The sequence below is a fragment of the Ascaphus truei genome, chromosome 4, assembly GCF_040206685.1.
Source record: "Ascaphus truei isolate aAscTru1 chromosome 4, aAscTru1.hap1, whole genome shotgun sequence".
Taxonomy (NCBI): Eukaryota; Metazoa; Chordata; class Amphibia; order Anura; family Ascaphidae; genus Ascaphus; species Ascaphus truei.
In genome coordinates this window covers 246,371,368-246,391,793 of record NC_134486.1, presented here as the reverse complement: position 1 = coordinate 246,391,793, position 20,426 = coordinate 246,371,368, and the positions used below count along the sequence as shown (strand labels likewise).

At 44.0% G+C, this 20,426-nt stretch overlaps 1 protein-coding gene across 2 annotated transcripts in view; it reads right to left on the bottom strand.

The window, feature by feature from the left end:
• CLVS2 (clavesin 2) overlaps positions 1 to 20,426 on the bottom strand; it is a 101,481-nt gene that overhangs the window by 9,396 nt on the left and 71,659 nt on the right. Inside the window, exon 3 of one of the 2 annotated variants that reach the window (XM_075597175.1) lies at positions 4,403 to 4,513. The exons of the other annotated variant lie outside the window; for it this stretch is intronic. Coding sequence (XP_075453290.1) covers positions 4,403 to 4,513 — 111 coding nt within the window. The remainder of the gene's footprint in view (positions 1 to 4,402; positions 4,514 to 20,426) is intronic. 2 annotated transcript variants of the gene reach the window in all.

Genomic DNA, 20,426 nt, shown 5'->3' with positions numbered 1-20,426 from the left:
CCTGACGTCACGGCCTCACTAGAGTGTGAGCCTTTGCGTCTACCTCGTATCACATTGGTGTAGAGCGTGGGGTTCATTTTATGCACTACCGGACTCGCGGGACCCGCTTGAGCAGTTGTCTGGGACCCTCAGGCCCTACCTCTAGGTATAGGAGAAAATACAACAGGGTTAGACACACGTATCACACTAGAATATGGTATCTCCCCATCAGACCCTTCATCACTGAGTTCCCAATACCTCCAATCCATGGAATATTTGGGCGTCTTGTTCAGCTTATCCCCGCTAGGACCCTGTGACATGACACATAACGGGGCAGGGGCCGGGGCAATGGCGCTAGGGGTGGTGACTAGGGGATCAGAAATGTCCTTCAAAGTGTCTCTGAGTCGGGCAATGCCACAACCGGTAGGCATCTTCCTACTTGCCCTTTCTGCCGCACTTCGTGCTCCTCGCTTGGCTACCTGGGCCTTGAATTATTCAAATTCTGCCTCTAATCCCGCTCTCCGCAGGGAAGAAAGCAAATCTTCCGGGCCTCTGCGCCCGTCGGACCCGGAAGTGACGTCGTCGCTGGTGGCCGCGGAATCTCCATCCGCTCCGTGGTCTCGCACCGGAAGTGTGTCGATGACCGGACGGGGCGGTGGTGGACCATCCGGCTCACGGACGGGCAGGTAGGCCGCAATCCTCTCTCTCTCTGTCTTTGCCTGGCGGGAGTAAGGGGGTGGGGGCATTTCTTTACCGCTCCGCTGCCGGCTGATGCTTGTAGGTTCCTCTGGAGTCGTCTCGGATCCCATCTCCGCCGCACTGGGAGTCGACCCGGCCGGGGGACTTCTACGTGGCTCAGGCCGCACCAGCGCTTGTCGTCGGGTGGTCTCCGGACTCGTCTGCTCCCTCTCACAGGTAAGTGGAGTGCCATCTTTATTACAGCTGGGGTGGTTCGGCGGTAGGCGCATCGCCACCGATGATAGGCCGTTTCCTTCCTCCGAAGACGACTTTAACGGTTCCTCCGCTTGGGAGTCACTTTTAACTCTTGCGGCACCGCCAGTGGGTAGTGGTACGAATCGGGCCCGCTCCGGTACCACCACTGCGGTCTCGCTCTCTGCTGCCATGATATCTCGTGCTGGCTGGGCCTCGGTCCCCACCGCAGGGGTGACATAGGGAACCAGGGTAGCCTTCTCCTCCGCCACCTCCGTTAGGGTGCCTGGTGAAGCACATCGAGGAGTCTTCAGCATAGGCCATGGCTTGACGGGCCATAAGTAGAACGTGCCACACTGGGGGCATCACGCCGTAGTGCTCGGGGCCGGTCCGGGTGTCCTGCAGTGTACACACAGGCACCGGAGATACTCTCGGCCCTCAACCTCCACAACAAGGAAGCCTCCTGGAAACTGATAAGGGTCACATTCAAATCAGCCATCTTTTGCGCGGGGGTTGAGTAGTTCAGCTCGCTCTTAACTCCTTCTCCTTCAATAGTCAAGCTGAAGTGAAGTTCCTCGCTCTCACTTCCTGTCCCTCCTTCCTCCGGAGAGGACAGCTCTGATTGGCTCTTGTCGCGCCCCCTCCCTCTGGTGGAAACAAGAAGAGGGGCACTCTCTCGCTCTGCGTGACGTGGCTTTGTCTGTCGGCTAGTCACTGCACAGGTGGGCGTGCTTTCGGCTTTCGCGCCGCTCCGCTCGCTCTGCTGGGGATCTGGGCTTGGCGCCAAACCCCTGCACTTCTCTCGCCACATATTTTGCACAGTCTTTTTGCACTCAGCACGTGCGCGCTCCAGACTCAGCGGGAATTGCCATTTTGGATCGGCTGCAACCCGCGTTGCAGTGACTGACGCTGCTGTCGCCATTTTGACCTCCTCCATGCCCCGCAGAGCACATGTATCTCCGGCCGCCATCTTTAATGAGCCCTCAAAGCCCACAATAGCGCTACTCTCAGTGTCTACTGTGCAACACATTCCTAAACATCTCTCTGATACTTTCTGGTGCTCTAACCCACAAATATGACATATGGCATACCCCAGGCTAGGCAGAACTCCTTCTTAGTACACCGCACTCGCTGACGGTTCCTTACAATACTCTGTGGTGTGTTTTCTAGGTGCTGGCTAGGGTACTAGGCATCTCCTAAGTACTGGGCGTCTCCTACTGTTGGCCACTCATAGTGCGGACCCTGGGCCATGGTCCCTGGACAAGTTAACAGGCTAACCCCCCATCTGCCTCCAGGGACTAGAACAGCTATAGCCATGCACCCACATTTACAACACCATCTTAGGGCACCCAGGGCGTACTGTGCGATAGGTCATACTCTCCTGACTACCCCTGATATGCAATTGCGCCCTACGTTCTGCAGCACTTGCTTGGAAGGTGTACTTAATGCTTCCAGCTCTGCTTCGCTGAAAACCTGTCCTGTTTGATCATAGCAGCACCTCCAATGTAGCCCCTCTTCCCGGGGCCAATTGCAGATTGCCCCCCCCCCCCTCTGTACTAGTGTCTGGCTACGTGTATAGGTGTGGTGCATACCTGCTGGCAACAGGAGGGCCTGAGACTCCCGCAATGGTATGGGGGATAACAGGACCAGGTTACTGGAGTGAATGTCTCCGTCTCATTTAATGGTGCAACGCCTCCATCTCTGGTAAGCCCCAAGGATGAGGGGTGGAATCCTTTCAGAGAGTTCCCCACTCAGGGACGAAAGATTCCAGTCTCACACAGTCTTTCTTAAAAGCAGCCGCAGCTCTTTTTTTATCACAGCAGCAGGGATAGCAGCAGGATCACAGTCAGGTACAGATTCTCTCTCCTCCAAACTGCTCTCCCTCAGGATGGTATCTGTGTCCCTGCCACCACCCCAGGTCAAGGGCACCCAGGGTGGGGCTAGCTCTTCCCTCACCCCCTAAACAGGATGAGAGGAATTGGTATACCTAGCTACTATACTTCTAGCAGCTCTACTCAAAGGCCGCAGAATCTCCTTCTCCAGCTGTGCACTCAATGCACTTCTAACTATTCACACTGAACTCTTCCAGAACTGACAGGACTCACACAGGACTGAACTAAATAGGCTGTGCCCTGCTCTTTATGACTTTGACAGGCCAGTCCCCTGTGTCTCTGGCCTTAGACACAGGGTCAGGTGACCTACCTCCACCACTCAGAGCAGTGCTTGAAGTGGGGGAAACCCATGATAACTTCTGGCAGCCGGCCCTTACCAGGGCTTATACCAGAAGGAGGAAAGACATATAGCCCAATTTCTTACCAGGGCTACATATATATATATATATCAAAAAATAAATAGACATACCGTTCTGTGGCTAACAAAATGCTTTTATTTGTGCGAGCTTTCGAGATACACTGATCTCTTCTTCCGGCGATGTTACAATGAATGAAGCAAGCAAAGGGTATACTTAAAAAAGTGTCTCTTGGAATGTTATCTGTGCTTGTCCCTCCCCCGTGTGTGGATGTGATTTATGGCTAGAGGTGTTAAATGGCTCCTGAAAGTTAGTGATGTCAGAGTGTGTGTGTGTATCTGTGTGAATATAAATGAATGGAGAGCCCACAGTGTATACAGTGCTTTACAAAAGGTGTGTGTGGAGTGGGAGTTATTATTAATGGTGTGGGTAGGTGTGGAAATGTGAGAGATTGAAGCATAACTAAAAGTGTGAGTAGATACTATGTGGTCCCTATTGGTGTATAAGGATGGAAAAACAAGGAGTATGTGTAAGAGACAGCTGTGTGTGCATACATATAGCACAGTATGTACAGACATGGCCTTTAGCGCTCATGGGAAGAGAGTTCACTTGTGTCAGTAATTACTCATAAAATTTCGATCTCTGTTTAGGCCACTGCTAAGTGTCCCGAAGAGTTGCATACATTTGTATTCATGCAACCGTCTCTCTTTTTTAAGATTACCTTTGAGTATGGCAACCCTCAGATTTCATGCACATGATGAGGTAAATGACATTGCTGGAGGAACAGTTGAACCTTCCTCTGATTTTGTATTCCCGATTCCTGTGTGGTACACACTCTTACATCACTAACTTATATCACTAACTGAAACTGAATGAGACTGCAGGGACTCCTGCTGTGTTAATCCGATGGGCCATTAAGAATCTCACTGAAATGTTGTGGCAATGTTGCAGCAATGTTACAGCAAGTTGAGGCATTAACTGTGAGACTTCCCCAGAATTTAAAAGGCAAGAGTTCTAATACTCGTGGCTGCATCTGTATCCCTGCATGCACCTACCTATTACAGGTATGTATAATAACAAGCAAAAAGAAGCCGAGCATGTTTTTCTTTACCGTTGGAAACTAAATATGGTACAAAATGTCTATTGCAATATGAACAGGAATGAATTGCAGAAAATTATTTTACAATATCCACACTGTTTAGATTAAGTAAAAAAATAATTGTCTGATAAATATAAGGAAATTACCCTTTTTCGTGTCTTTTCCTTCAAGAAGGGTCGTATAACGGTGTATAGGGCATGGATATACCAGGGTTGATTGACAAAATGGATTCCTCCAAACCGTGCAGGAAAACTGTCCTGTTAAATAGAAAGGTACCTTAATGTAAAAAGATTCTTATCCAGAATTAGTATGTTTTATCGCAAGCAAATGTTTAAATATCAGGTTATGAATTCAGTGCTACCATATGCATTTGCCAGTCAGCAGCACATTCTGTACTGTAGGCCTCCATGGTAACCTAGAAAGGCTTTTAAAAAAAAAAAAAAAAGCTAATGAAATATATAGTTTTATGAATATTTTATGCTCACCCCTAGAGGTTTCTTCAGAGCGTGCAGTTTGTGAAGAAATTGCAATTTTTGTCATATTTTGCTCGCTGCATCTGCCCCTTTGTTTCAAAATAACTGACATTGCACGAGAAACAAACTGAGACTAGCAATTAAAGTCAATCTTCCTCCTTTAAACAGTAATTAAAAGGCAAACATTTAAACATAAGGCCTATGGGGCTAACAGTAAATGGTGTTTAATATAATGCTAAATGTGGGACTGCCCCTATCACTTGCCCCATGGCTAAGGTTCTAAAGTAAAGGTTGGATCAGAACTGAGGACAAGCAAATCCCCGTGGTATTAGACCAAGGGAACCCTTAACGATTTACTTTTTCAAAACAGACTAAAGAGAGCAGAACTCTGGATAAATATAGGAGTAACAAAGAGCAGGATAATGAAACTTCTACAATCACAAAAGCAATCTCTGTTGTTCAACCCAACACTAGTTTTTGTTTTCTCTGTAACCATTTGAGACAACTGTTTTTGTTCTCTTGAACCTTGTTTGTATATCTATGTGCCATTTTACAATCCTGATATACCAGGCCTCAAAAAACAAAATTGCAATGATGGAATAAAATGTCTGCCACTGATGACCACACATCTATGAAGCCAACTTAGTAAGAAGAAGATCGGTATCATATCTCTAAAATCTTTACAAAATGTTGAAAATTTAAAAAAAAAATGATAGCTATTGCAGGAGAGTGTTTCTAGAGACGGGAAAACGGTCTAAAATACATTTGTCAAATTTTAAGCATCTCTTTTCCAAATTTGTTCCCTGCGAAACATTTCACCAAGCCTCAAAGGGCTAATAAGTAAGCTTTCAGCAAAATATCACCGGACAGTGAGCGAACATGTTGTGCCCCATTCATAGTCTCAGCATTTAGAGAATTTCACAAGGTAATGTAGCGATTTTATAGAATTTTGCAAATTTGCATATTAAACAGAATTGTAGTGCGCTTTGTCTTAATGCTTGGTGAATTGTTTGTGTATTCGGGGTCTGATCATGTCACTCCAGAAGTGATAACTTGATACGAAAGTGCCTGGGCCGGTGGAACGAAGCTGCCACTGGACTTCTGGTACTGAAAAGGTTAACATGCCTGAATACCTATAACATCTCATTAGGGCAGCCAATTGGCTCCACATAATCCAAACAGTTTTATAATTAGAATAAGTTATTGAAAGCACATCGTGGCTAATGAGTACCGAACCGTAGTTGAAGTTTCCCATATGACATGAAGAACGACTCCAAGGACAGAATTTCACAGTCTAGGCTCTTAAATCTCAACAATGTAAAACAAAACTTGACTATTGGCAAATATTGCTCAGTACATATTCATGGCCATAATAATATCGGCATTTGTTTTTCTTTAATAAGGGTTGAAGGTTTTTCGAGGTCTTATTTCAGAATCTCTGTGAAGAATTTCCCTTCAGAATTTACTCAATTGTAAAATAGATCCCTAAGGATTAATACATATGCAAATTGTCATACATTTCAAATGCTATGGATGAAGAAAGAGGAAATGCTGAAACAAATCACAGCCATTTAGGCTTTATGCAAAAGGATATGGCTTCCTTTTTGTCTTAAGGCTTAACTGATGGCAGATGAAGCTATTAGGAGAGGAAAAGGAAAAATGTCACAAAGTAATTTTGGCACTTCACTGGAAATCAATCTGTCAGGAAGATGACAGGTTAAATTCTAGCTTGTAATATCTGCATGGAAAACTCCAGATAATATTTCTATATTCTGTACATAAACCATAATAACCAAACTATATTCTGAGTTTGTACAGATACAGTAATCCAAACAAATTATAGAGCGTGTGTGTGTGTGTGTGTGTGTGTGTGTGTGTGTGTGTGTGTGTGTGGTGTGTGTGTGTGTGTGTGTGTGTGTGTGTGTGTGTGTGTGTGTGTGTGTGTGTGTGTGTGTGTGTGTGTGTGTGTGTGTGTGTGTGTGTGTGTGTGTGTGTGTGTGTGTGTAAAAATGGCGAATCACATTTTAAAAGATATTTGCACATCTCTAATCACTTCCAAAACGAAATTGCAAGAGAGAATGACGTTTGAAATAGGAGGGGGATATAATTGTACAAGGTATTGCAATGGTGGGTTAATGTAATGTTAAGGTGTTTTATTGTGAATACAAAGGATTAAGGTGGCAAATTGTTGGTGGGATAGAGGTAAGAAATTTGCAGGGATGAGGACTGAGATGGCAAAGAGAAAAATTGTTCATGTCGAAAAAATATGACTGGAGGAGGTGTCACAAATATGGCATTAACATCTTCTATAAAGAAGGTGTAAAGATAGCTCCTGACTTAGTCAGGAAAGGCATTAATACCAAACTGCAAATCTGCTCCAGTTCACTTAATAAATACACTTTTATTTTTATTTTTTTGAGAATTGATCTGATGTTTAAGTGAAGGCTATATACATGTACGGTCAATACATTATTACTTGTCAATTTATTTTATGTGAATATTGGTCAAATGTACCAAATTTCACAAGTATATGGCAATATTGCCCAGATTCCTTTTCTGCAAATTAGAAAATGTTCCTCAAACTTACAAAATTTGCTAAATTCACCAACGTTGGCAAAGATTTGCAAATCTCAGTTGGTAATAAAAGTAGTTTACTAATTTATATTACAAGATAGTCTGGATATAAGAGAAAATAAATAAGTGTAAGAGACCATGTAGATTTTTGTATAAATAAATCCAGCAACAATGTGTGATTTCATCCAGTGAGGTCATGCAAAATGAGTGCACGTCTGCACATTGTAAGTTTATCGTTTGATTGGTGGAGACAGCATGGATGAGGCAGAGAAATATGGTTTAAAGAGGAAAAGATTGTTAGTGGTGTATACAACTTGTGGGTATACTCTCAAAAAATGGGCCAAGGATGAGTTGAATACTGGAGATCTGAAATAGCTGCTTACAGATCGTATACTTATAATTGCTTCAACAAACGTATCTTCTGTTATCGTGCAAATCTGCGTCCCATGTTAGCATGCCAACTAATACCCACCGTTACAATGCCTTCTTGCTCATGTAATAAAGGTGCAATCTCTCATGCCCTAGGTTTTTCTTTCTATATACAGTAATGTAAAAATGGAGACTAACTGCTTCTTTTACTGGATAACAACATGGCACATTTTTGTGGACGCATTATACTGGACACTTATTGGTTGGATTGTTTTAGTTTAACAGGTTAAATCCCACACCTGCAGCCGGCAAAAACACAGTGGCACAAAAATAGTTACACATTACCAGGGCTCGACAAATGCACTCACCCACACGCCTGGGGCGAGAGCATTTTACACTTTCCCAGCTGGCAATCAGTAGAGGCTCAGGGTGTCTGTATTCATTGGCTGCTGTGTGCCATGTGATCCCTTTCCTTGTCCCCATTGGCTTCTGTGAGTTGTAGTATTGCTTTTTGCTAAAGCAAGAGGACCACAACTCCCAGAATCCTTTGAGTGAAAACCCATAACACCAGATGGGGGGGGGGATGTCCCCCAAGATTGTGCATACCATACGCTGCCAAATTTGCGCAGGTCGGTTAGGAGTCAGAGCCCCGGAAGGTGTGTATGTGAGGAGGATGAAGGGGGGAAGACAGCAGGGCCGGCCTCAGTCCTCCCCCCAAACAGACCATGGAGCTGGAGCAGTGACAGCCTCGGTATGATAAGTGGCAGACTTTACTCCTAAACAAAGCACCAAGGTGGGGCAGTAAGAGAGACCTGGAGGGGAGGGGGGCAGTGAGAGAGACCTGAGGGGGGCAGTGAGAGAGACCCAAGAGGGGGCAGTGAGAGAGACCTGAGGGGGGGCAGTGAGAGAGAACTGAGGGGGGGCAGTGAGAGAGACCTGAGGGGGGGCAGTGAGAGAGACCTGGGGGTGGGGGCAGTGAGAGAAACCTGGGGGGGAGGGGGCAGTGAGAGAGACCTGCTGTGGCACATTTCACCTTTGCAAAGGTCCCTCAAATTGACAATATCTCCCCTAAGTCAGCCTCATATACCACCTGTAACAAATAGCACACAAGTGGGCACGTAACTTAGATATGCAATCAAGGTTAATACACACAGCTACTCTAGCCAACTCACCTTTCTCCTCCACAAAGGTACCTTCAATGAGTTAATAATAACCCCTTACTCAATTGCAATCATATCTACACACTTCCAGCATCCAAGAAATGCAAAAAAAAAATAAGATGTAAAATTAAATTTTGTTAGGGTCTCAGGTCCCTGTTTAAAATAGAAAAAACTATCCACTTAACACACAAAACTCTGTTGTAGCAAAATGTGTCTGAAACTGTAAATACTCTCTCCAGAGCCGGCAAAAGTTCATTCAGAGCCCAAAGCATTACTTATTAAATGTTTTATTATATAAAAAAATACAGTACTTAGATTACAGAAAAAGGATTATATGAACATACAATTACAGTAAATGCAGGACAGTCTTAAAATAAAAGAATAAAACAAAAATAGAAATCTCTATATATTACATTATCATATTTCATAGCTTTTCTCCTCACAACTTGCTTACGGAAAACCAATACAGAAACTACTACCACTTCCCAGCTAGCATTAAAATAGGGGTTAATATAGTATAACGTCTCATTACATTTGATGCAAATTTGAAACAGATTGCACTAGTACTGTACTGTAGTTGTTAGCTGACTTGCTTTTGACTAACCATGTGAGTGGGATTTAACTGGTATTATACACTCAGTCACTTGAAAAAAAAGAAACTGTTCATCCCCTGATAGAACATTGGCATAATGCACTTTTGAGCACAATTTTGTTATTCATCCTCCCGCACACAATGAAGAATACAGCTTTTACTACAGTACATTACAATAATTTCTAGCCTTAGCTGTTGTGACAATAACAAAGCATTATTTTCAAAAATGATCTCTAATATGACAAGAAATGAAAAAATAACTAGCTAAATTGCTCAAAGACATAAGGATTTTGAAACCGAGGATTTGTATAAAGGCATAAAAGTGAAATGAAGGAGAAGTGAACAATGTGTCATGGGCAGTTACAATGTAAGTGCTATTGTTAAAGCCAACCATTGTTTGGACCACTGCTTCATGGACATGGGATTTCCTACCGTGTCATACTGGGAGAATGGGAGATTGATAAAAAGGTTTAAGGTGTGACAGCAGTAGAGACAATCGCGGCAATAGTGGGTTAATGTAGTAAGCTTCGAGCAGAGCAAAAAGAATTGACCAGGGGGCATAAATATATAAGTATTAGAGTGTTTTTGATATAAGAAATGTCATGAATTTAAAAACATAGGAGAATATTCTTGTGCATAGTAATGACAAACTTCTGCATTTGAATAGATTGCAGGGGAGAAAGTTCCGAGATAGTAAGGTCAAATTACTATAAGGATAAAAGGTTAGCCAAGATGGAGGATAACACCACAACTATGCAATATGCATGGGGGAAAGGATAGATGGTTCCATGATCTAATCTGAAAAAGGAAGGAATGGGAAGAATGGATTCTCAATAATTAATATTATGGGATAAAGACAATTGGGGTTATTCATTAAACTGTGTCTCAGGGCACTATTGCAAGGAAACTCCTACTGAGATCCATAGGGGTTTCCATGTGATGGTGCCCCAACCTGGGATATTGCAGATTGGTGAATAACCCCCAATCTGTGTACAGTATGTGACTGTGTATATAACGGAAATAGCCATGTTAGTCCGGTTGCGATAGTGCAGAATAAATGAGTACTTCAGTATTAGGTGATTAAAAAAGTTATTTGTACTAACAATTTATGTCATAGGACAAGCTTGCGAGAGTTTTCCTCTCTTCCTCAGGTCAACAATACTGATTAACAGAGTAAGCTATGGCTAAAACAGAGGTTAGGAAAGCAGGAAAAAAAAAACAGATGTAGATAAGCTAGGGTGAGAAAGGGTGACAAGGATCAGCATGGAGGGGGAAGGGGATGCTGTGGGGTGGGGCAGGCGGGGGAAAGAGATGTGGATAAGAACATTGGCAGAGAGGCAGGTGGGATAATTACAAATAATCGTGATAGTGTGTGAAAAACACCATATCTGCATTAAGTCCTCTTGTTTTGGTGTCAAAGAGTCTTACCATTCTGAGTTCAAATGTTTTCCATTCTTGGGTGCGTTTAATCATTTGATTTTTAAATCATTTATGGAATGATCTGGTAGTGAGAAATGAGGTCCCACTGGTGAGCAGTATCTTTCTTCTTCGTGGTGTTGTATACATTATCTGTGCATATTCATTCTGCCTTGACGTTTTTGACTTGTGTCGCCAAGTGTTTGTAATTATCCTGCCTGTCTCTCTGCCAATGTTCTTATCCACACCTCTTGCCCCCCCTCTCCCCACACAGCATCCCCTTCCCCATCCATGCTGTTCCTTGTCACCATTTTATTACCCTTCCAATGTCTACATACACCCCTTTCTCATCCTAGCTTATTTTCATCTGGTTTTTTTTCTGCTTTCCTAGAAATATAAAAAAGATATGGTTGATAAGGCTTACTGTAGAGCAGGATTTCTCAACTCTAATCCTCAAGACCCCCCAACAGGTCAGGTTTTCAAGATATCCCTGCTTCAGCACCAGTGGATCAGTCTTCAACTGAACCACTGATTGTCCACCTGTGCTGAAGCAGGGATATCCTTAAAAACTGTCCTGTTGGGGGGTCTTGAGGGCTGGAGTTGAGAACCGCTGCTGTAGAGCATTTAAACAAGATATGGCTGCCCTTTAAAACATAAGAGCAAACCTTCGGACAAACCAGGCATATCCTCATTGAGGATAATGGCCATTTATCCCAGTGGGGACGGATGAAGGAGTGGGTATCGCCATCAGTGATCCCACAGATTCATCAAGGGTGGTTAAACATGATAACCAAGTCCCTATGTTTGTTATCCAATACAATGGGGCCCATCGCAAGATTAGAAACATACTGTCCCAACATTGGAACATTTTAAAGTTGGATCCTGTTCTTGGTAATGTTGCCTTCACAACCACAGGTAGTATTTAGGAAAGCCAAGGATTTAAAATCAATCCTGACTCCCAGTTTACTACCTGGTGCCAACTCTAAAAGTACTATGATTCAGAGACTAAAGGGGGCTTTAAATGTTTCGGATGTAAAGCCTGTCTCTCTATGAGACCAACAAATACTTTTCAATCTTTTGTTACTAAGGAGAATTTCGAAAGAGACTCTTTTATTAATTGTAACTGCAAGTTTATGATATATATACTGCAGTGCAATTGTAGACTGCAGTAGGTGGGGAAAACCATTAGGTGTCTCAAGATAAGGATATTTGAGCACCTTAGGAATATTACAAATATCACCAAACAATTCTTAGATAAAAGTAAACCCCTCACCTTCCTTTTAAATAATTTTCATAAAGTCCTACAATAGTGATTCTCGTGCCTTGCACTTTTCGGCTGTAGAATGCCTTGGTGACAATATTAGAGGTGGCAATAGGGACTTGCATCTGTTACGCAGAGAACAGTATTGGATATTCAAATTGAGAACTAGCACCCCTTGGGGTTTAATGATGTGATAGATATCACGCCATTTCTCAAGAAATGGTGCACTGTATGCATTGGACAGCCGGCTCCTCACATCCTTCTGGAATGTTGCCGGGGCACCGCTAATGCCTTGGGGCATTCGGGTGAACTGATTGAACCTGAAGGGGCAGACAAATGCCATCTTCTCCTGGCCATCAGAGCTCATGGATACCTGGTAGAATCCAGAGCTCAGATCCAGCACGCTGAACCACTGACTTCCTGATAGGGCGCTGAGGATTTCTTCTATCCGTGGCAGGGTGTACTGATCTGGTACCGTCCAATGGTTCAGGGTACGGTAGTCTACGCATAGGTGGACGGACCCATTCTTCTAGTGTACTACCATGATCAGGGAGGCATAGGGCTATGGGACGATGCCATCCATCTCCTTCAGGATGTCCCTCATGTCCTCCACAAGTCTGGGAGCGATGCGTCTGGAACTCTTCCGGAATGGCGTGGAATCATTCAGCCAGATCGTGTGCTGGGCATTCTTGCTGCAGCCCACACCCATCTCGCTGGTGGAGAACACCTCCTGGCGCTCCACCAATTTGGCACTTCGCCGTTTCTTCCAGTCCGCGGGCAGGTCAATTTGCCAAAGGCGAACTGCAACCCGTCAGGTTCTTCTTGCACGGTAGTGGCGTTCACATGAGCCAGAGATTCTACGGTTGTAACCGGGTATGTCCGACCCAGTCTTTGACCAGCATCAAATTGTATAGGATGAGGTGAGATGTTATGGATGGTCACCTTGATTTTCCCAGGAAATAAGGACTTCCACACTTTTATCTCTGGTACCACCTTGAACCCTCTCCCGGTGTCCTCTTTGGGCGTGGTCTCTAGGGAGAAGTACCAGTCAGCCTCGGCATGGCCCGGGTAGCTACATACCGTGGCCATGTGCCTCACTCCCCCTGGTGGGATCTTGTTCAACCCCTTCTCTAGATTGAAGAGTTGGCCACATCCCTATTGGGCAGAGATCCTATGGCATTTTTCCTTGAATACGGAGTGAATCTTCACTGAAGATAGGGGTAATTCGCTGGCCTCTTCCAGATAGGCTCGGATCAGAGACCACACCATATTGGCATTGGTACCCAGTATGATGGGGGAGCTCAGATGTTCCCGGTGCTCGGGACATATTCGAGCTTCCACTTCCATAGGGTGGGTATTGTTGGTGTACAGCTGTGGTATGTCCAACCGCACTTGAACAACACCGTCAATGGGGTAGTCTTCACTGCTAAGACCCCATAGCTTCATCTTCTCCACCGACTGCATAGGCAGGTGTTTCAGATGCAGGTTGTAGAATGGCTGGTAGATAATGGTCACTTGCGACTTGGTGTCCAGCAATGCAGAGGAGTATATTCCTTCCACTAGGAAGCCGCAGGACCTTCTCGACTGTAGGCATCCTTTGGGTCCCTCTTCGGGGCTGAGCGCAGGGGCACTCTCCGAGGACATGGAGGGCTCTTCCATCATTTGGATTTTGAAAGCCCTGGCTCCAGAGGTGGGGGTCCTTAGCTTAGGACAGTCCTTGGTGAAGTGACCATCTCGGTGGCAGTTATAGCAGCGGGTACCTTGGGTTGCACTGTCACTAGGTGTAGTGGCCAGATTCTGAGGCACTCTAGAAGCTGAGATAGCGCCACAGAAGGAGGGTTATCCTCTGCACTTTCTAGCTCTTTAGACTTCTGGGCCAATGCCCCCTTTGGTCTCTTTTTTGCGGGACTCCTTAGACTTCTTAGGAGTGGTCCATCAATTCCATGAAGCTGGGGGGTGTTTTGGCTTGAGGGGTGACTTGCATCATGAGGGCTATAGGTTGTGATGGTAGAGATTCTTTCATGAGCTGTTTTAATCTGTACTCATTTTCTTCAGTGGCAGGGATAATGTTTTTGGAGAGCAATCCCTATAAGGACACTTGCAAGCGTCGAGTAAACGCGGATAGTTCTTCTCCCTCCTTCTGGTGGAGAGCACGAAATTCAGCCAAGAATTCATCCTCGGAAGTGTACAGTAGGCCTGGGTGAGGAGTTCAATTAGCTCATGGGTGGTGGTTTCTCCCTTGGTCTCGCGTTGCATTTGTACCAGTTGAGCAGCTGGGGGACGTAGACACAACTATTCGCTGTCTCTTTACGGCCTCTGAGCAGGGCCATTTGTCGAGCACCTGAAGGGTATGTTCTTTCCATGTTCCAAACTCTTCTTCTCTGAGACGAGTAGGGGATATCCCAGAGAAGGCTTTGAGTTTGCGGTAGGGTTGTGCCGGGGATAGTTGACTTATCTTCTCGGTCAGCTGCTGTAGTACTCCCGCGAGTAGCTGGGCTCTCTCCGAGCTGCGGGAACTGCAGCGGCTCTGACCAGAACGTCGACTGCCAGCCTGACTCTGGCTGGGACCACCTGGGGAAGGTGAAGATGTGAGCACCTGACACTCTTCCGCGCTAGGGATGCCACTTGGTGTCTCTGTCTTGACTAGTTTGGGATATATGAGGGGACATCCGCCGGGTGGGGCTTGAGGGAGCTGTAGCAACTGTGGGGCATTGTCCCCTGGTTTATCACAGTGGCAGTCGACTAAGAGCGTACTACACTGAAGTCTGTATTCCATTTTGCCAATTGTAAAGAAGTGGGAAACAATGAAGTGGATTCCTTACCGGTAGCTACTAACTTATATAGCAATCCTATTGAACAACAAGCATATAGGGACTTGGATAGCTTATTTCGAGACAATCATACTGACAGTCAAACTGTTGATGATGTTAGAATTTTCCATTCAGGTTATAAACCTAAATCGATATTCTATCTCTACCATTCCAGAGGACAATATATCGAGCTGTTTGGCAAATTGCTTGAACAGGAATTTAGGCATATTTGTACCTTGGCCTCAACAAAAAAACATGGTCGCTTCAATGTGACACCCAGTGAAGCTCTGTCTATAAAAAATCTGCGGCCAAATACAAATATTGTAGTACGCGAGGCAGACAAAGGGGAGGGGGGGGGGTCGTCTTGCAAGATAGAACAGACTATTGTTTAGAAGCAGAGAGACTCCTGTCGGATCTTAAATCATATAAAAAATTGAAAAAGGATCCCACGGGTGAATTTCTCCTCTCTCTCAAGGTGTTACTTGATGAGGCCTTTGAACAGGGCATATTGAAAAAAACAAAATATGAGTTTCTATACATTCCATTCCCCACCATTCCAATATATTACCATATACCGAAGATTCACAAATCTGTTACTAATCCCCCTGGATGCCCCATTATATCGGGTATCAATTCCCTAACATCGAATTTATCCCAGTATTTAGATTTTTATTTACAGCCTTTAGTTACTGAGTTGCCGTCTTATCTTAAAGACACCACAGCGGTTATCAAATTATTAGAACAAACCCAGTGGAAGACTGGCTATAGATTGGCCACTTTAGATGTACAATCACTGTACACGTGCATCCCCCATCAAGCTGGGTGCACAGCGGTCAAATTATTTTTGGACTCTTGCAATTTGATAGAACCAACACAAATTGAGTTTTTGTTACGATCCATAGAGTTTATATTAACTCATAACTATTTTCTTTTTTAATCTGATTATTATTTGCAGATACTTGGCACGGCGATGGGTACCAAGTTTGCCCCGTCTTTCGTGAACCTTTATATGGGGTGGTGGGAAAAACTCACAGTTGCTGAGGTATCTCCTCCACAGTTAATTCTGTGTAGGAGATATATAGATGATATCCTCATCATCTGGGATGGTGATGAAATTACCCTTCATGACTATATTGCTCAGTTGAATATAAATACATTTAATCTACATTTCAGTGGAGAAAACAGTGATACAGTAGTTCACTATTTAGACCTTGAAATTTTCATTGAATCTGAACAAATCTGTACTAAGACTTATTTTAAGGAAACTAATGTAAATTCATAAATCCATCCTTCAAGTTGTCATTTCAAACCATGGATTGTGAATATACCTTTTAACCAATTCACCCGACTAAAAAGGAATTGCACTAATGACGGGCAATTTCAAACTCAGGCGTTATTCATAAAAAGATTTTTACAGAAAGATTATGATAAAAATCTTATGTGCATGGAGAAAGTCAATCGTGCCAAAAGAAACAATTTATTAAAAAATAAGAGTAGAATTCCCAGGAGATATGACTCTAGAAAGGAAGTTGACACTCAGACAACACATGTTGTGACAGAATCTACATCTAAAATAGATGAAGTCACACGTGCTAGTCAAACAATGAGTGGGAAATTTCCAGTGTTTATCACTCAATTTAAAGATCAACATACAGTAAGGCTATACAGCAAGCCATTGTTAAACACTGGGAAGTTTTATCCTTGGACCCAGTGTTGGGTGCACAAATTTCATCTAAACCTAAAATTGTTTATAAAAAGGCTCAAAATCTAAAAGGATTAATAGCTCCCAGCCAACTACGGTCTGATGCTAGCCGAGAGGGTACGATGAGATCGTATTTAGATATTAAGGGCAATTACAAGTGCAGTAAATGTAAAATATGTCCCAATATGTTAAATAAAAAAGAGGTTGTTTCTTTTGCCACGAAGCGAAGTTTTACAATTAACCATTTCATTAATTGTTCCACCACCCATGTGGTCTATTTGCTTCAATGTAAATGTGGGTTCCAATACATTGGCAAAACCAAAAGATGTATGAAAATTCGGGTTGTGGAACATATGAGAAATATTAATACTATGCAAAAATTAATTGACAAAAATATGCCTTTAACCCACCTTTTAAAACATTTTAAAAATTGCCATCAGTGTGACCAGGTGAAATTACATTTATGGGCATGGAAGTCATTACTGTAGATAAGTGCTTAGGCAATAGGGAGCTATGTTTAAGTAGAAGGGAACAATACTGGATATATACAATGCAAACCAGATACCCTCAGGGATTAAATGATTATATAGCTGTAGCCCTCTTTAATCCACCCTAAGTGAGATTGGGGTGGGTAGGTGTATCTGACTACTTATCAGTGTGGTGCTGTAACTGTTTGGCAACCAGGAGGGCTGAGCTTCCGCCACGGGGAACCTGGGGTATATACTTACACTTGGTGCAGCGCCTCCACTGACACTGTGTCTGTTTCAATACATTATTTTGCTGACTTACCTCTGAGTGCTGTCTCTCTTTGCTGTTCTGCTGCCCTGCTGGATGGTAACGTACTCTTTACGTTATGTATGGGACTAGCACCAGGCCTTTCTGGATATCTACATTACAGTGCTTGCTGCTTTTTTTTACATATATATATATATATATATATATATATATATATATATATATATATATATATATATGCACATGTGTAGCCCTCTTACCCCCACCCTAAGGGAGATTGGGGTGGGTAGGTGTATCTAACTATGTATCAGTGTGGTGCGGTACCTGTTTGGCAACCAGGAGAGCTGAGCTTCCGCCACGGGGAACCTGGGGTATATACGTACACTCGGTGCAGCGCCTCTACTGATGAGGGATCCCAACGTGGTAGGAGTGTGCCCTCACCAGAACAACCATACAGTAAATACACACAATGTGAATAAACAGTATTTACTGAGCATGAACGATAACTTCATTGAAACTCTCTTTGCATAACATCAATACATCATTACATCATATGAATAATATTGCATCACCCTGAATGCCTACCATCCCCTCACCCACATGTCCATCATCACATCACCCTCAGTTCCTTTGATAATAATGTGAGTGTCCACAACCATAAAGAGAGTGTGAGTGTGAGGGATAGCGCTTCCCTGTGTTGGGGCCCGGTGGTGCACTTATTCTACTACCACCCTGATCACTGCTCCTGATCAGGATAATCCTTGGACTCAGCAACACCGCACAGTGATCCCACGCCGCACTGCGCTGCTCTCTGCAGGAATGGATACTCTTTCTGCACTCAGGCTGCATGGGCATTCAGGCACTTTCCTGCAGCATGTCTCTTCCTCTCTGAGTATGGTGAAGGAGTCCCTGTCTTAAGGCAGTCCCTATCACATACAGTATTCCTCTAGTGTCTCAGGGGACTAATTGGGCCCTGGGGTATACCTCTACCCTAGCCCCTGCATGCAGAAGATCTCTTGCTGTAGCTTTTGTCTGATCCCAGACTCTGGCAGTTCACCACGTGCAACTGTCACTGGTGATATTACATAGAATTGGTTCCCTTCCTTAAAGTATAAATTATCAGTTGGCTATCATATCTTGTAATTGGGTTTCTTTGCCTTCTTGGTTTTTAAATATACGTTTTATTCCAATGTGTTGTTTACTATTTTATGTATATGATAGTTTTTAGTATGTGTTTTTAGATTGTTATATGACATGTATTTTAACCTTGGAGATGTTTAAATTGAGATTCTTTGTTATGTTAACATACAGGACACAATTACCTTAAAGGGTCTAATCTCATTTAGAGATTGTGGCTTCAGCTATCTGTGCAGCATTTGGGAGTTCTAATTGTATGATTACATGATTGCAGCAGAATGTTTTCATCTGCTAAGTACTAGGCTTCTATTGGCTGCGATTTTTTACTTAAACTCCAGGGATAGCGTCATCACGTCCTCCTGACGAAGCACTACATGCGAAACGCGTAGAGGTCACGTGAGATTGTTCCTGTGGAATTTGCAGTCGGAGGTTGTGCCGGACTCTTCACTCCACTTCCCCCTGTTCAGCTGGGTATGTACTGAGATCGGCTCCGGATCCTTTCTATAGTACTAATGTGGATGTGTTACTGTCCTGCCTTACTCCTCCACCTTTGCTGGCGCCCAGCCAGCTATTTTAGTATTCGTTTTAATTGTTCAAATTGATAAGGTTTTTTTGCCATTTGCCTTATCTTTATTGTGCGATGACCGAATGCTTCAGCTGGAGAAGCCAGGAAAGGAAGGGTCTTACAGTGGTAACCTTTTCCAATCTGAAGGAGATAACATATGGTTACTTTTGAGTGTAAAAGAATGTTTTCTGCTTTAAACTTTGAGACCAGATTAACTGTGAGTCATATCTTTCCATATTATTTTGTAGGACAAATAGGTTTATTTGGTATATGGCCTAGCAGTCCATAAATATTATTGATAATACCCTTTTAACTTTGCCATGATTTTAAGGTTTGTACATGTTTATGTACAGTTTTATTAATAAAGTTACATTGTCCCTTAGTGCACCTGTCTGTCACTTGTCCTTGTCTGTGAGCTCCCCTGTGGGAGCTCACCTTTATAGGGGATGTGTGGAGTCCCCCAGACTGATGGCAGCAAGAGGGACTATATGCAGTGACAGCCTTAGTGCGGAGTGACATCTCTGCTTTTCGGGAGTCTGTATTCCATTTAATAGTAGACAGGAGTACACACACTCATATACAAGGTGCAAGAGGGGGGTACTTAACTGCCGGTGCGCTGGATTCAGGGAGGGCCAGAAGTCCCAATGTATACCAGTAAGGAGAAGGGAAGTAGGCACACAGTCTTAAACATCCACATTTATTGTGCCAGAGAATCCAACGTTTCGGCAGTACACTACTGCCTTTTTCAATGAGAGGGCTACTCCTTGAAAGCCCCACAATATACACCCCGGTGAGATCCCCCAAACTACTGAGGTGCCCTGGGCACCTAACCACGTGGTGTCTGCAGAGCCAAACCCACCCATAGTGTGTGGAGCAGCGCTACCCACTGTGTATGGATGTTGGTGCATGTGGGTACCTTCCTGGTCTCCGTCCAGACAAGGGTATATGGATGATGATGGGTCTGCAGGCTGCAACGTCATCCCACGCCCGTGATCAGACTGATCCTCTCCTTCCCAAATGCGTCCACCTCTTGAGGGAGATCCAGCTGGAGGGTGTCCATTAATGTCTATTAAAGTACTTGTGGTCTGGTCTTAGACCGCAGGCCGCAGATCACCATGTGGCATCCTGTCACCGGTGTACTAACACTGTTGTGTGCTATGTGAGAAGCATCCCTATCTTGGGCCTTCCCTGCAACACAAAACTGAAGGGCCTTGGGCATATGGGGCAACCTGGCCTAGTCCAGGGGAGCCATGCTCCCTGGGCACTACCTGATTAGTTGGAGTTCCTCCTCCGACTGGCGCGCTGTCCCTAGTGCACCAAATGTATATATCTCCTTCTCTCTGCTCATGCCCCTAAATCTCCTGGGACATAGTCCC